At 36.8% G+C, this 16,565-nt stretch overlaps 3 protein-coding genes across 4 annotated transcripts; all 3 read left to right on the top strand.

Moving 5' to 3' along the window:
- The first annotated feature begins 249 nt into the window (after positions 1–249).
- On the top strand, positions 250–4,934 carry LOC141821427 (protein FAR1-RELATED SEQUENCE 5-like). Of its 2 annotated transcripts, XM_074708860.1 has the most exons (5): positions 250–388; positions 979–3,221; positions 3,296–3,435; positions 4,359–4,489; positions 4,569–4,934. In XM_074708860.1, the coding sequence occupies exons 2-5, from the start codon at positions 1,007–1,009 to the stop codon at positions 4,570–4,572; spliced, it is 2,490 nt and encodes an 829-aa protein (XP_074564961.1). In that variant the 5' UTR covers positions 250–388; positions 979–1,006; the 3' UTR covers positions 4,573–4,934. The 2 variants fall into 2 exon arrangements, with proteins under 2 accessions (XP_074564961.1, XP_074564962.1); XM_074708861.1 differs by lacking the exon at positions 250–388 and having other exon boundaries at positions 890–3,221.
- A 1,366-nt stretch (positions 4,935–6,300) lies between these two features.
- Positions 6,301–10,132, top strand: LOC141821410 (uncharacterized). The gene is made up of 5 exons (XM_074708843.1): positions 6,301–6,534; positions 7,833–8,614; positions 9,240–9,580; positions 9,927–9,996; positions 10,064–10,132. Exons 2-5 carry the CDS (start codon positions 7,962–7,964, stop codon positions 10,119–10,121), a joined length of 1,122 nt encoding a protein of 373 aa, XP_074564944.1. The 5' UTR covers positions 6,301–6,534; positions 7,833–7,961; the 3' UTR covers positions 10,122–10,132.
- A 914-nt stretch (positions 10,133–11,046) lies between these two features.
- LOC141822476 (auxin response factor 7-like) lies at positions 11,047–16,393 on the top strand. The gene is made up of 16 exons (XM_074709925.1): positions 11,047–11,219; positions 11,333–11,376; positions 11,446–11,952; positions 12,465–12,580; positions 12,725–12,820; positions 12,931–12,987; positions 13,233–13,385; positions 13,481–13,565; positions 13,722–13,812; positions 13,915–14,079; positions 14,266–14,385; positions 14,455–14,530; positions 14,633–14,801; positions 15,063–15,535; positions 15,681–15,871; positions 15,936–16,393. The coding sequence occupies exons 3-16, from the start codon at positions 11,916–11,918 to the stop codon at positions 16,129–16,131; spliced, it is 2,025 nt and encodes a 674-aa protein (XP_074566026.1). The 5' UTR covers positions 11,047–11,219; positions 11,333–11,376; positions 11,446–11,915; the 3' UTR covers positions 16,132–16,393.
- Positions 16,394–16,565: the final 172 nt, after the last annotated feature.

Raw genomic sequence — 16,565 nt, 5'->3', positions numbered from 1 at the left:
AAATTTACTCCAAAATTTATAAATTTTAAAATTTCCTCCCCGTCTCGTAAAATATACCGGATCTTTGTAAAGGATATAACGGCCGTTATATTCATCGCAGATAGGAGACGCCACGTGGCTTGCGATGCGCCGCATTCCGATGCGAGGAGACGACACTTCGCACGCGTCCTGAGGCAGAAGAAGCGAGCACCAGATGCTGCGTCGGTCGCAGCAGCCTCCGATCAATCCAGCGCCGGGGCCGACGATCCCGCTCGGTCGTCCATCTCCCTTCGTACCTTCCCCGGCCCTAATCCGTTCTCCCCTCTTGCGGCTTACGGCGGTGGCGATCGCCGGTAGCTGCGCTGTGTCATCCTCGCAAAATTAGGGTTTTTTGGGGGGATTTCGGAAGGTGAGGGCAAAACCATTTTCCAGGAAAAAAAAGTTGTTTTTCCTGCTTTACTTGTATTTTACAGTATTTGATTCGTGAACGACTTTATTGGTTCATCTTTGGATACTGCGCTAAATGTTTCTCCCTAGAGGTGGCGCTCAGGTTGAACGTCTAAACCCTACTAGACCCCAGTGCTATTCAGTAAGGAAAAGTAACAGAATCATCTCAAGTTTTATTCTTGCACATAGAATTTTAGTTGTGTAAGGTAGGAATGAGTAATGACGAGTGGAAGCACAATTGATTACGTTCGAGAGTTAACTCCAAATTTCCTGCAAGTTTGCTTTTTCTCTTTAATGACGTAAAGTTTATACACTTACTAACTACTTAAAGTGCACATTTCCGAAATATTGAATCTTACTGAAAGTTCCATAAGAGAATCGTTTGTTTGCTATATAATTTAACTATGATACATTTGATGGTGAAAATGCAATAATTAATCTTGTTGTAGCGCTGTTGTGATAGTGTTAGGCTAAATAATTGTGTGATCACTATTTTTATCCTGCATGTTCATCATTTCCTGTAGGGTTCTTATCTTTGTATCTGAACCACAGCTAGATTCAAATAGTGTGCTCTTCTCAAATGATGGATCATGTAAAGCAAGCAGAAAATGCTAGAGAAGAGGATAAATCTGCAAATGGAGTCACTGGAGATGATGATATTGTTGCAGATGATGAGCTTCGCAACAGTAAAACCTCACATGAGGCGAGTAGGAAAGAAAAGGAGCAATTAGGTGAAATTATCTCAAAAGATAAATTGGAGCCAAGAGTGGGAATGGAGTTTGATGATGATGAGCTAGCATACCAATTTTATAATGAATATGCAAGACGGGTTGGGTTTAGTATTCGGAAGCAACATTTGACCAAAAACAAATGTGGTCAGGTTACATTTCGCAGATTTGTTTGCTACAGAGAAGGTTATTACAGAAACCGTCCCTTTGATAAAGATGCGAAGATTCTGCGAACAGATGGAAGAACTGGTTGCAATGCACACATAGGTATCAAACGCTTAAAAAGTGGAAAATTTTGTGTCCACCGTTTTGAGCCAGAGCACAATCATGAACTTGCATCATCCAAAAAGGTTCACTTGCTAAGATCACAAAGGCAGGCAGATGAGTCACAAAATTCCCGAGCACATGCTCCAATCCTGTCTGGAATTACTCCCAAGCCAACTCTAGATCTGTTATCTAACAATGTTGGGCCTACTCAACCCAAAAATTACTTTAATGGGTTCCGTCAACACGAAATGAAGTTAGGAGATGCAGGAGCAATAATGCACTATTTGCAGAAGAAGGCTGCTGAAGACCAAAGGTTTTTCTCGGCCATTCAACTTGATATGGGAGATCAAATAACAAATGTGCTTTGGGCAGATTCAAGATCAAAGATTGATTACGAACACTTTGGCGACATTCTGTGTCTCGATGTGACATATAAGCCAAATGGATATGATAGGCCATTTGTACAATTCCTTGGGGTGAACCATCACATACAAACTGTCATTTTTGGTGCAGCTTTTCTGTATGCTGATAAAGTTGAATCTTTAAAATGGTTGTTTGAAACCTTTAAGGAGGCAATGAATGGAAAGGCACCTCAACTAATTCTAACAGATGAAGATGCTGCTATTGTCAAAGCGATAGAAGAAACCTGGCCAAACACAACATATCGGCGCTGTGTTTGGCATATTTACGTGAATGCAGTTAAGAACCTGAATTATGTTTTTCAGGCCACCCCGAGTTTTGCAAATGATTTTGGCAAATGTATCTATGACTGTGAAGATGAGGATGAATTTCTAACAGAATGGCAAAGGATGTTGACACAGTATAATCTCACCAATAATGTGTGGTTATCCAAACTTTTTGAAGATAGGAGAAAGTGGGGATTGATTTATGGAAGAGACTCATTCTCTGCTGACATCAAAAGTGCCCTAAGAAGTGAGCACATGCACCCCATTTTGAAAACACACCTAAATGCTGAGAAAGATCTCCTTTCCTTTTTCAAGGTTTATGAGAGGCTAGTTGAAGATCGACGCTACAATGAGCTACAAGCTGATGTTCATGCTAGTCAGTCAATGCTAGAAGTTCCTCTTTCACGATTGTTGAAACAAGTAGCATCAATTTATACCCCAAAGGTATATGCGATGTTTGTGAAGGAGTTCAAGTTATATGTGGATTGTGTCATAGAGAATTGTGGGAATGATGGAAACCATTATGAAGTTACTAATCTGGAGAAACAAAGTAAAAGTTTTGTTAGGTATGATTCAACAGAAGACGCACTTAAATGTAGTTGCAAGAAGTTTGAAGCCATTGGTATACTTTGCTCCCATGCTATGAAAGTTCTTGATTTTAAGAACATCAAGGAAATTCCTCAAAAGTACATCTTGAAGAGATGGAGAAAGGATGTGAAGGATGGGCTATCAATCAGCATATATGATGGATCAAACGAAATAGATCCTACCATTGCAATTGCAAACCGTTACGCCTCTCTTGGACATGCTTATTTGCACATTGTTGCTAAGGGCTCAAAATGCCAAGAAGCATATGACATTGCCATTGAAGAAGCACAAAAGATTGCCAAAAAGGTGGATTTTGCTTTGCAAAATAGATCCCTCGAGATGAGCTTATCACAGTCCTCAGATGATCAACTTCAGGAACTGATGGTACATGCTATTTGCACAAATAAGGAAGACGGAAAGCTGAGAAATCAAGGGATAAATTTCTACAAGAACCACAATAAACAACACAGGCGTCGAAAGGTTCTGATAGCAGAAGAAAGGATTACGAGGAAAAGAGAAAGAAAAGGTTGGTAAACTCATTAATGAAATTTACGAGTTACAGATCAACAATAATACTGATAATTCCAATTGGCATTGTAGGGCAATCTGATGATGTATTATCTGGTTCAGTGACAACTCCACCAGTAAGGATTCAGCCACATTTGACAGTATCTAACAATCAGTATGATCCTTGGCCTTCTTTTAGATGTCTGTCATTGCAGTATCCTTCAACTGGTCAGGTAACATCTTGAATCGTGATATATAAACTGAGACACTAATGTTTTTTTCCAGCATTCGCAAATGCCCCTCAATTTTATTAGCAAGTAGGGGAACAAAAAAAATGTTGATATTTTGTTGGAAAAATTATGTTACTGTGAGTAGTTAGCTAATTGCTATATTTTCACTGAGGGCAATCTGATGTGGACTTCATAAGGACTTTCTCAAGCCCCATATTATTATAGCTCATTGAATTACTTAAGGTAGTTGATTAGGGTTGTACTTGAGCAATACTAGATGATTTGTCAAGTGAAAAAAATGGTTCCAAAATTATTGTCTGCTGAGTGTCTCATGTTGCCCAAATATTTTACTGTTTTAGGACTTAAATAAATCTATAATGTATTTGCGTCATCTATTTGAAATACAAGATAATTATCCTAATATGTATCAACATGGAATTACATTGAAGATGTTGCCAGTCATAATAAAAGCAAAATTTTCTAAATTTTATTGATTTCTTAGATGCTGGATCTATTGCAAGATTACTAAAATGATCTTTAATATGAAACCTGTTAAATTGTGGATCATAGATTGTCTAAACTCTATATTTTTCTACTTATGCATGTGTTTAGTAAAGGATGACCAAGAGAAGTGTTTTAAAGATTCACTATTTGCTGCATTGTTTGCTTCCTAGAATGATTGGATACAAAAGATTCACATTTTGCTTTGCCTTCTCCAATAGTGTTTGCTTTGCCATCTTTACTACTGTTCACTTTCTCTGCTACCCAATAGTTGCCTTTGAGACTCCTAAAGTGAGTTTCTTTTGTGGGAAGGATGCAATGAGCCTGAACCAATAGTTTTAAATCGCTTTATAGGTTACTGTAATAGAAGTAGTTTCTGAAGCTATTCCTCAAGACATTTGATTCGAACTCGTTGTCATTGATAGGAATCTTTGATTTCCAATCCATCTCAGCCGCCGTTTGGTATTATCAATCAGCTGAACCAGAATGAGCCCACCTGTATCATGTTTTCCCAGTCACCAGTTACAAGTAGTTTTCCAGACGAACCGTCAGAGCAGTATGTGTCTCATATTCTCGCATCTCCTCAAAAACATGCTCATTGCTACATAACTAACGTGATGCTTTCTAAATTGCAGTTGAAAATGCCGAACGACATGTACATAACGTCTGTAGGTTTCAAGAAATCATAGAGATTTCCTAACTTAATTTCAGGTTTAGTGCCAATGTACCACCCCTCTTGTTTCTTAAAGAAGGAAGAGTGCTGCAACAGCTTGACTGGATCATCGTCGACTGATGCAGGTAGACGCCGGCTTTTTATTGTAACTAGGCTTTTGTTGTAAGATAATAGTGTTCCAACAAAGCTTCAGTGTGGATTGTTTAGTGAACTCATGGAACGAGCCTCTTCTTTTTCATAGTATTTTGAATTCGTATCGACCTGTAGACATTCGAAGCTGTAGAGCTAGCCGATCGAGTTAACCGACGAATATAATCCAATGCTTCAGTGTAACTTTTGTGGGCAAGGCAGGTAAGCTTTTCCTGCTGTGTTTTTGTTGTTTCATGTTTGCATCATGTTTGCATCTGTAGATATTGTATGCTCCTGTATTTTAGGTGTAATTTCAAAAAATAAATGAGAAAAATAAAAATAAAAATAATGCTGATTTAGTTCCATGTGATGGCAGTAAGTGCTTGGGCCAAAATGGTAATTTTGGGCTTAATAAGAAAAAATGGCAAAAACAATCAATAATAACAGTTTGACATTTATTTATATTACCATTGATTTAATTTATTTTTAAAAATAAATTAAATTAATAATATTAATAATGATAATAAATTAATATTATATAAAATAAATAAATATAATTTATTTATAATTTTTAAAATTTAAAATAAATTTATATATATTTTAATAAAATAATTCGTTATAATAATTATTTTAATAAAATAATTTATTAAATTAATAAATATAATTTGTTAATTTATTGTTAAATTAATAAATATAATTAATAATATATAAATATAAATAAATATAATTTATTTATAATTTTTTAAAATTTAAAATAAATTTTATATATATTTTAATAAAATAATTTATTAAAATAATTATTTTAATAAAATAATTTATTAAATTAATAAATATAATTTATTTTTATAGATATTTAAATTAAAATTTATTACATTAATTAATTCAATTTTAATTAAATTTCATTGTACATTTCAATAAATTTAATTTTAAAATTAAAATATAAAAAAATTATTAATTTTTAAAATCATAAAAAAAATAAATTATTAAAATAATTATATTTCAAATTTATAATTAATTTATTGATGTTTTATTAATATGATGGTGATTTTAAATTATTTAAAAATCATTAATAATTTAAATAAATAAAATTATCACATATAATCAAGATTATCTATAATAATCGCAATCTAAGGCCCTCTTCGTATATAATTAACTATACTAGGACATTAATTAACTACACTAGGACACTCAGTATTTTGATTTTTTTTATTAATTTTTTATTTATTTATTTAAATGATGGATTTTTATTTTTTATTTTTAAAAAATATTTTGTATTTTGATTTGAAAATTTGTATTAAAAAAATGATATTCTATTTTTTTATACTATATTCCCTGCGCCGTTATCTTTGACCGTGAACTGACAGGTAGATTTCCATAACTGTCGTTGAATCTTCACGCTGCTGTTAATTTATGGCTGCTCTTTCAATCTCATCCATTGGTTCTAACAATACTAATCTAATGGTTGAAACTTCCTCTTGGAAAAGGGTAGTTTAGGAATTTAAATTAAAATATGCCCTATATATATATATATATGGTTGTCGCTTGCCTCGTTGAGATATCTTCCCGACGAAGCAGAGCCCTAATTCGCCTCGTTCTCGTCGTCGAGGGGAATCAACGTCGCCGGCGCGGATGGATTCTAGCAATTTGATCTCCGCCTCCGTGCCGCGCCATCTTGTTAGCTTTGCTTGCCGCCCATCAGATCTCCCTTTCGTTGTCCGCTCGACGCCATGGTTTCGAGAGATGCGGAACCGGGATTCGAAGTAGGGGGAGAAAGTAACCTTCAATTTCTTCCTTCAGGAGTATGTCCTATTATGTATCATGTTAAATCCTTTTGGAGAAATTTTAAACCTTCTTCCTTCTTTTGGATTTTCGTTACTTGTTTCAAAATTGCTCTCTCTTTTTGCCCCCTTTTGCTTCTTGTTAATTTTGTCACTTTGATTATATTATTAATTGCTTTGTAGGATTTGTTAATTTTTGTTTGAACTAATCTTGATGTAAAGGGGACGTCTTTCCAATTCAAGTTCTTCATAACTTCTAGAATACAAAAAGGGGAAACAAATTCCATGTTCAGAATGTGAGTTTGTAAAATTGCAACTTTAGTAGTTATTTGCATTAGTTGCTACAGTGAATAAAGGTGATGTTCGTAGACTCCGTTTATACAAACGAGCCGAGACTGTACTGAGGAGTCTTAGTGATTGATAATGCGCTCTGCATGAATGGTTAAGAACTAGATTTTAGTTCACCAATACGTGAAGTTATGAAAGAAAACACATGATACTCAAATGGTTTAAATTGATGTAGCCCAACTAAGTGGTAGGATAAAATCATAAAGAAAAAACATTTGTTTACATATCATAACTAAAGAGTTAGTCAGTTAAGCCTGCTATCACCAAATGAAATTTAATCAGGAATATAGCTCGCTGGTGAAAGAATGCCTCACTTCATGACCTTCAAAACCATTTCTATACAAATCTTATTACACTGTATTGCACCAACTTTTTTTCTCTCTTCTTGACCTGCTTCTCAAATATCAAAATCATCACAATCTTCTAGTAGAAACAACTCATCGACTGCTGGATCGAGAGAACAACTCATCCAACTATAAAACTGCCTTGTTTCATGATTGATGGCCCATATTAATCCTCCCAAATATACACCACTCTTCATCCCCATCATATTGTTCAAAAGTAGCTGAAGGTTTTGTTCTGAAGGTTCTTCAATATGCCTATGCAACATAAAGCATTTGTTAGTGTATGGGTTATCTATGGACATTTGACTTGCAGAGTGTTACCTTTTTTTTCATAACCTTATTTTGCTTTAAATGTTAGACTCTGGTATCTGTAGTATTAATATTTATTTTTTTGGTAAATAATTTGTCTTGGTGAGGTTTGAGCCTCAGGTAGTTGAAACGACAGTACTGTAATTTGCGTATTGTCTATTTTAAAAACTCTATTATCTTCTATGCTCATCTATGTTCTTTATTTTTATTGTGATAGCTTTATTATTTAACATCACTATAGAAACTTCCTTAGATACTGAATTATCTTCTGCTTTCCTTGTGCTTATTATGATGTTTGACTATTCTACTTGTTTTCAGATCAAAGATATTGACGAATTGAGTTGGGTTACAAACTAGTGCAATATTCTCAAGTTAATTCATCTTACTGGGAAGACGTGTCCAACTTTCTTGCATTTTCAAGATTGTGAAACCTATTTTGGGTTCAATATGCAGCAGCCTAAGGTTGAAAATCCTGGTTGGGCTGCCTTTGATCGCAAGCATCGTAAAAAAGAATGTGATGGGCCTGAAGAGAATGTGGATGCCTTCCCCTCCCTCTCAAACCTACATTCTTCATTGGCAACAAAAAGTTTGATAAGTAACAACTTCAAACCCATGAAGCCCTTTACTTCTGTAGTTCAACACAATCTAGAACTCCCACCACTTGAGACTAGCTTCAAAATTGGGGTAAAAACTGATAACATGTGCCAAAAGTATGTTGATCATCAGGGTACTGCTAAAACTCAAGGAATTTCTGCTATGAAGCATCTAATGGATGTCCATACTTGGGCTGATCAACAGTTGATTGAAGATGTATTATCTGCCGTTAATGATGACATAGACCAAGCTTCTGTCCTTCTTAAAGATATGGCTTCAACTGATAGTAAAACTGCGGCAGAAGCTAGCTTTTCTGATCCAATCACTCTGATAAAGAAGGACAAATGTGAAGAGGAAATTTACTGCATTCAGAAAGACAGTCTGTTGTCAGATAATGTACATAAAGTATCTATATCAAATAAATTATTATGTATACCAGCTGAACCTGAATGGGAAGAAGATGATGTCTACTTGAATCACCGAAAAGATGCATTGAAGATGGTGAGGTATAATATTTCATAGGGTTGATTTTTACTGCTTGACAATGTTAATTTCATAAATGGGAATAAAGATTATGAAAGCTATGACCAGAGCTGCAAAGACCTTAGACAATATAAAAGCCAGATTGTCATTTAGAAGATAGGCATAATAAATTATATGACATGGAAAAGATGCCAAATGCACTTTGGGTAGATTTCAGATACTGTAATTGATTTTGCAATTCCTAGTTGATAAGAAATTCATGTACAAATGAGTCAACCTCATCTTTGTAGTTGCACCTGTTTGGCTGAACAATCTAGTTGTGTGACAAAAACATAAATTATTTCACTTGCATACAACTAAATTTTTAAAATATCTGATTGCTTGGAATATTTTGTGAAGGCTAAACAATTAATTGGAAGATAGGACCATGAAATGTTCTAAGGTAGGCTTTGGCTGAGAGAACCATCCATCTACTGATTGCTGTTAGTGTTTTGTTGCATAATCTGAATATTTTATTTGTGTGTTCTTGTACATGTTCTTAGAATTCCAAGGAGTTAGGATGTTTATAAATCTATCCAAATACTCCAGGAAGTTGGCATTTTGTTATTTTACCTACCTTGTGTATCTCTAAAACAATTTTGATAACAGGGCAGCATCACAACATGTGCGGGCTGCTAGTAATGCATACTCAAGGGGTGATCATGTTTCCGCACGGCAGCTTTCGGTGAGAGCTCAAAAGGAGTGGGTGGCCGCTAATAAACTGAACCACAAGGCAGCAGAAGAAATTTTGCACGCTAGAAACAGCCAGGATGATCGGTGGAAGTTAGACTTGCATGGTCTGCATGCATCTGAAGCAGTGAATGCACTCGCTCAACATCTTCATGTACTGGAATCTGAAATCAGGAACCATCATACCCCACCTATTCCAAATCCTTCTCTGCAAAGGCAATCAGTGTCGCAAAGGCAATCAGTATTACAAGTAATTACAGGTATGCACATTAGTTTTTGTAAAACCACTTCAGCATATAAGCACATATACTTGCTCCTAAGGTTTTCCTGTAGTTTCCAAAGGCACACAGAAGCTTTCAATCAATTTCTTGCCCGCATTTTATGATCCTCTTTTGAATTTCAACACATGATTTTTTTGCATTTTGAAGTGTATATCAATGCTCCAATTTGATCCACTCATTAAATTTACCAAAATCCTTTTGTCAACTGTCATATGTGGACTGCTTGTATTAATCCTATTAGATTTAGTGTGACATGAATAACTAAATCACTCGTGCCACAGATTCATTTTCCTTGTCTCAGTTGGAAATGCTCATGTTTTTGCAGGGATAGGTAAGCATAGCAGAGGACAAGCTTCACTTCCTTTGGCAATAAAAAATTTTCTCACTGAAAACAGGTGAAATAGTGGATACACTGCACTTTAATTTTCTGGTATGTTAAACTTCTTTCATACCATTGTGTAGATATCATTTCAACGAAGCACGACCCGGTGTATTTGCTGTGCATCCTAAGTTTCGCTGACAAGTGACTGCTTCAATTTGAGCTTACATTTCCAGTCCTCCTCGACTGCTCAGTTTACTAGAATGTTAAAGCCCTTCAAGATCACTGAATGAGTTAGTTTCCCTGGCATCTGCTTGAAAGCCCATCAAGATCACTGAATGAGTTCACAACTCTCAAGTTTAGTCCTTCGTTTAGATTGATTATATGTAGCTCTCTCACTTCTTCTTGTTCACTATTGATGGATTTACTGATTTAATTAATATAATTTTATGCCTGTTCTTCAATTTGAAATTTAGATGTGAACAATATTAGAAGTGCTCATTTGATTAAAAAAATCTCAAAATGGAGGCTCCATGAGGTTGAAAACAACATCTTTTGACTTTTGATTCTAAAGAATTCTTTAAATAATTATAAAAGAACTCATAATCACTCCTTTCTTGTTTGACATTGCATCTTAATTAACACGAGTAGCAATCATTGCCACTGTGTACTATTGTTTTGACTTTTGAATTGAATTGTAAAATTAAATGATTTTGACACATTAAATAATTAAATAAACAAATGGATAAGTATCTGCATGGCTAATGATCACGTCCCTGTTCCCATGCCATGTCCATGACCATCAAACCATGAGAAACAAATTAAATAAAAAATTTCACTAGATTTTATTTCAATAATAATAATAATATATAATAAAAATTTATTGTTTATCTGCCGCCTGTCACGTGATAAATGCAGCAAACAAAGCAGCCATCCACACGCTACCGCGTCCGTGGCATTTCTGTAATTCCAACCAACTCCCTCGCCCGCGAACCCGGATCCGCATTTCCGGTACGATGTTGGGGCGTTGCAGTGAAGTTTCTTGCAATGCCACTGGGTGCTCGCCACGTCCTCGTTCTGGGGTTGTCTGCACGAAATGTTGTTGGTAGGAGACAGCGTCTCCGGAGGAGCAGCACAGACAAAGATGAGGAAGCAATATAAATAATAATAAAAGTCGCCCCTTTCCATCACTCTTCATCTTCTTCTTGATCTTGTTCTTGTTTCGAAGTTTTAAGGATCGAATCGATTTAGCTGTCGCGTTGCTGGGCTCTCTGATCGCAGTTCTCGAGGTTCCATAAGGTAAGGGGGGAAAAAGCGAGCGTTATTGATCAATTTACAACGGTTCGATTGTTGATTTGGAGTTTTTTTTTTTCATTTATGCTTCAATCGATGTGTTCTTTCTCTGTTTGAAGGTTGCTCGGAGAAACTGGAAGGTTGGTCTGAACCTGTGAATAAGGTAAGATGGCTTAACTTGTTCGTCCTTTGACGATTCAGATCTGTAATAATCATTAAGAATTTGCACCAGAGCAGTTTCATTTCGGGTGCATAGCGTTCGGTATGCACGGAAGAGGCTAAGCGGCAATTTAAAAGCCACCTGCTATGGTGTTAAAGGCTGGTCCTTTCCGGTTTCTGAGAACGTAGAAGAAGAGCAGTTTTACAGAGGAACGTTTCCTGCGTTCCCCTTCTGTTGCATTCCCTTCGAAGTTATCCAGGTTGGGCGCGCTAGGGATTTATAGAGGAGGCTAGATTCTGAGATGGAGTAAATGTCCGGATCAGTGTGCCTTTATGAGTATTTATGCCGTCTTTAATAGTTGAGGCATGAAGGAATAAGAGATCCTGACCAACTTTGTTTCTCCTCTTCTTCAAACTCCCTTCCTTGGTGATGAAAGCTTATGATATGGGGCAGTGAATCCAGAAACAGTGGGGTTTATGCATTGATCTGAAGTTCGATTCTTTTCTGATTGTGCTATCGAAGATAGAGTTCAGCGTGTTCTCATGGCTGTGGCGCTTGCAAATAGCTCACCAGGTTTCGGTTAGTTTTAATCACCTGACCCAATATTTAAGTAAGCGTTATGATTGTGTGATGATTATTTCTAAGAAGTAAATTTATACATTTCAGTCATCAGTTAGCTTGTTCGATTCATTTGTCTCTCTTTTGTTTCTCTTGCTTTGGTGTTTGTGACGAACCCCTTCTGCAAATTAATTTTCGGTAGAACTACATAAAGGTTTTTAGTATGATTTCTTATTTTCCTTCTATTTGAATCTGTCCTTTCATCTTTCTTGCTTGATGTCAGTGGGTTTTGCTACCTTCTTATTTTGCTTCTGAATTCTATTATACTTCGTTCTGTTTATTTCTTCTGGGTAGATAGTATGCTGTTAGGGTTCCAAGAGTAGTTCAATTCTCTAAAGATTTTGCTACCTCTATTTTTATTCCAATGGAAGCAAATTTGTTATTGGCTATAGTTGCATCATGAAGTATTCTTCCTAGTGCTACAGTTTGAACACTTTGATGATGTTGCAGTATTTTTTTTTTTCATTCTTCAGGGGCTTCTGGTGATGCATTGTATAAGGAATTATGGCATGCATGTGCTGGGCCCTTGGTTACCTTACCCCGTGAAGGAGAGCGTGTTTACTACTTTCCTCAAGGTCACATGGAGCAGGTTCTTCTAATGTTTTTAATTTTACTTTTATCTACTTGCTTCAGTATTTCACATTTCTTGCTGCTAGTGAGACAACAAAGGTTGTTTGTTCGCTCGATCGCCATGTTAGACTCAATTGTTTTTCGTTTCACCCTTTTGTTATAGCTGGAAGCCTCAACAAACCAAGGGCTAGACCAGCATGTGCCAGCATTCAATCTACCCTCAAAGATCCTATGCAAAGTGGTCAATGTTGTTCTTCGGGTACGTTCTGTTTTCCATTTAGTATCTTCTTTTTCCTATCCTACAGCATTCAGATGCTCTTAACCTAAGTGAGTGCATTCTATTTTCATTTGGATAATTTCACAATATAGGCAGAAGCAGATACAGATGAAGTTTTTGCACAGATTACCCTCTTACCTGAATCAAATGTGAGTCTTTCTTGACTCTGAGTTCATGTTTTTGTAGAGAATCATGCTGTGCAATGAATATAACAAGATGCATATTTTGATTTTTAGTTGCTTTACTTCGTTGTAGTGAAAGTTTTCTGCAGTTCTGAATTCTGTTGGTGTGCCTGTTTCCAAGATTCTGATATCTCTCGGATGATTCATCTGTATCACTAGTGCCTTTATGTTTCTATTTCTTTGTTAATATCCCTCCCAACTTGTGGTTTCAGCTTGGTGAGGTCACTAGTCCGGATCATTCTCTACCTGATCCTGAAAGGCCCAAGGTTCACTCCTTTTATAAGACATTAACTGCCTCCGATACGAGCACTCATGGAGGTTTCTCAGTCCTCAAAAGGCATGCAGATGAATGCCTTCCTCCACTGGTGCATTTCTACGTTATTCATATGCCATTCCTATTAACCTTATTCAGCATTGGAGTGGAAAGTTTTTTCTGATAATTTTGTTAAATCGTTTGTAGGATATGTCTCAGGATCCACCTTGCCAAGAACTCATTGCCAAAGATCTTCATGGAAATGACTGGCGATTTCGTCACATCTTTCGAGGTCTAACATTATTTTCTATAAATTGCCTGTCTTATAATCTTTCTCTTTTCTTTCTTAGTCGATGCTATGCTTGTTTTCACAAGTCACGGCCAGTGCCATTTGAATTACTAGTCTCTGAAATGAAGCTTACTACTCTATTATGTACTTCTCTTCCAGGTCAACCTAAGCGCCACCTTCTTACAACTGGTTGGAGTGTATTTGTTAGTTCAAAGCGATTGGTAGCTGGTGATGCATTTATATTTCTAAGGTCAGGAAATCGTTTGTTTAGTCGATTGAGTTCGTTTTAAGATGCTAAATTATAGCACTTCCATTTTCATAAATAAAATGTCATCTTACACATTAATGGCAGAGGCGAAAACAATGAACTGCGAGTTGGTGTCAGAAGGCTCAAGAGACAGTTAAATAACATGCCATCATCTGTCATATCGAGTCATAGCATGCATCTTGGTGTTCTTGCTACAGCATCCCACGCTATCACTACGGGCACTCTTTTTTCTGTCTTCTATAAGCCAAGGTAAATTACATACTATCTGTTGTTTGCTGCTTCCAAAAGATCTGCTAGCTTGATGTTGATGTTGTTCTTCCATTGTAATATAAAATAAAACATGTATTTTCAATGCACAATTCTTTCTCATTTATCATAAGTATCAACTTTTATTTCTTGATCAAACAACTAATAAAGATGAGTGCAATGCTTTAGAGCAAGCCAATCTGAATTTATCATAAGCCTGAACAAATATCTTGAGGCTAAAACCCACAAATTGTCTGTCGGGATGAGATTCAAGATGAGATTTGAGGGTGATGAGGCTCCTGAAAGAAGGTACTGAAACTATTTCTGGTCGATTCAGGCATTTACTATTGTTAAGCTAATTTCCACTTCATGATGCAGATTAAGCGGTACAATTGTCGGTGTAAATGAGAAGGCATCTTCTCAATGGGAAGATTCAGAGTGGAGATCATTAAAGGTAAAAGCTTCCTGCTTTGAGTAGTAAAACCGCAATCCTAACTGAAACTTTGTAAAATTCTGTTTTTGGTTGGTGTAAAACATGTTAGTATTTTCTGATTAGGTCCGATGGGATGAACAATTATCAGTTGCCCTTCCAGAGAGAGTGTCTCCTTGGGAATTAGAGCCACTTGTTGGAGCTATTCCTCCGATCTCCCCACCATTTCAGAGAGCCAAACGTGCACGACCACTAGCTTCACTTCCTGTTTCATCTGATGTATCGTCTGCATCTGGTATGGCTTTCCTTTAACTGAATCAAAGATCATTTATGAGTTTTAGTAATTTCAAATGTTTCCTTTGAGCCTATTGAACCTAGATGTGGATTTGTCTTCCCTAGTTTTGTTATTGTATCAACATTTAAGCAACTCGCATGTTGTAATCTGGAATGTATCATACTTGTATCAACACCTATGTGCTGATTGATGCAAATGTCTATGTTTAGTAGATCAACATCTTATTCTTGTTTGATTCTTCTCACTGTTACTCGTAAATAGGTGCATGGAAATCGCCATCCCAGACTACCCAAATGTTCTGTTTCTCAGCATCACAAAGAGTTTCAGAGCTACATTCACCTGTATCTAATCCTAATTCTGTTGGACTTGAAACAAAAAATTCTCCAACCATTGCCAGCAGCCGCATGTGCCGGCCAGTCAGACCAGAAACCCAAAGTGATGCCTCCTTGTCGGCGAGCAGCAATAAGGAATCATGTGATAGAAGGCAGGAGACTAACAAAGGCTGCAGGCTATTTGGTATTCAACTAACTGAAGGTCATGGAATAGAAGTAACATCACCGGTTCCGACCGTTACAGGAATTGGGGCTGACAAGCCAATGACATCTTTGGAAGTAGATTCAGAGCAACAATCACAACCATCTGCTGACCAATCTGGCACACCTGCAGTCACCAGTGAGACCGATAAGTTGTGTTCGAGGGAGATGCAAACCCGGCAACTCAGGAGCTGCACCAAGGTTATGGAATGTTGTTCCTCCGAATTCGATGCCTTTCTTTTGATCAAGAACAATTTAGGCTTCCTGTATTACCATGGCTTATCGACAATTCGAAACTCTTTCCTAGAGAGTTTTCAAGAAACTGAGACCCCTTTTCTTTGTGCAGGTTCACATGCAAGGAATGGCAGTTGGCAGGGCAGTGGACTTAACCAGATTATCCGGATACGATAAACTTATACAGAAGTTAGAAGATATGTTTAACATCAAAGGGGAGCTTACCAGTGCATTCAAAAAGTGGGTAGTCGTCTACACAGATGATGAGGATGACACGATGATGGTCGGCGACGACCCCTGGCTGTAAGGCTCCAAAATTTCCTTAAATTCATGGTGTGTGTGTCCTGTAACAAACATCTATATGCAGTGAGTTCTGCAACATGGTGAGGAAGATATACATCTACACAAGTGAAGAGGCCAAGAGACTCTCTCCCAAGAAGAAGCTGCCAGTAATGGCTGAGGCCATCAAGCTTGGCTCGAAGAAATCCTTACACGATGCTGATGCCGGTGCAGATGCCAATCAGAACAAGCTCGAAGACGGCGACACTGCCGGTGTTGCTTAGAATTGCTGACTTGTGCTCACTGAGAGGAAAACCTACCAGTTTTTGTTAGATAGTTTGGTCACTAGCTTGTGTCTTTCTGCTATTGATGTAGAGGTGAAATGGATTAAATCAATCACCACTTTCTTTGTTCTTGAACCTCAATGAATGGAATGGATTGGAATGCCCATCTTTTTCCAGATTGCTGATTTGTTTGATATGTTACGGCTATGCAATCTGCAGTCAACTTCATGAGGTAGATTTGAATCTTTGTCATAAGAGGTAATGCAAAGATGTTTGGAGATTTCATAAATTTCATAACTGAAAAGAAATCAAGAAATTGAGGTTTGAGAATTTATACGAAAGATTATGAGTATGTTCATGAAGATATTTACAGCAGATCAAATTCAAGCAGCTGGTTCTGATTGAACGATATCTACAAGAAAAAAGAGGCGTTT

The sequence above is a fragment of the Curcuma longa genome, chromosome 2 (assembly GCF_044706935.1).
Source record: "Curcuma longa cultivar G26 ecotype Majalengka, Jawa Barat chromosome 2, ITB_CL_G26_1.1, whole genome shotgun sequence".
NCBI classification, from domain to species: domain Eukaryota; kingdom Viridiplantae; phylum Streptophyta; class Magnoliopsida; order Zingiberales; family Zingiberaceae; genus Curcuma; species Curcuma longa.
This window is presented reverse-complemented; position numbering and strand designations above follow the sequence as displayed.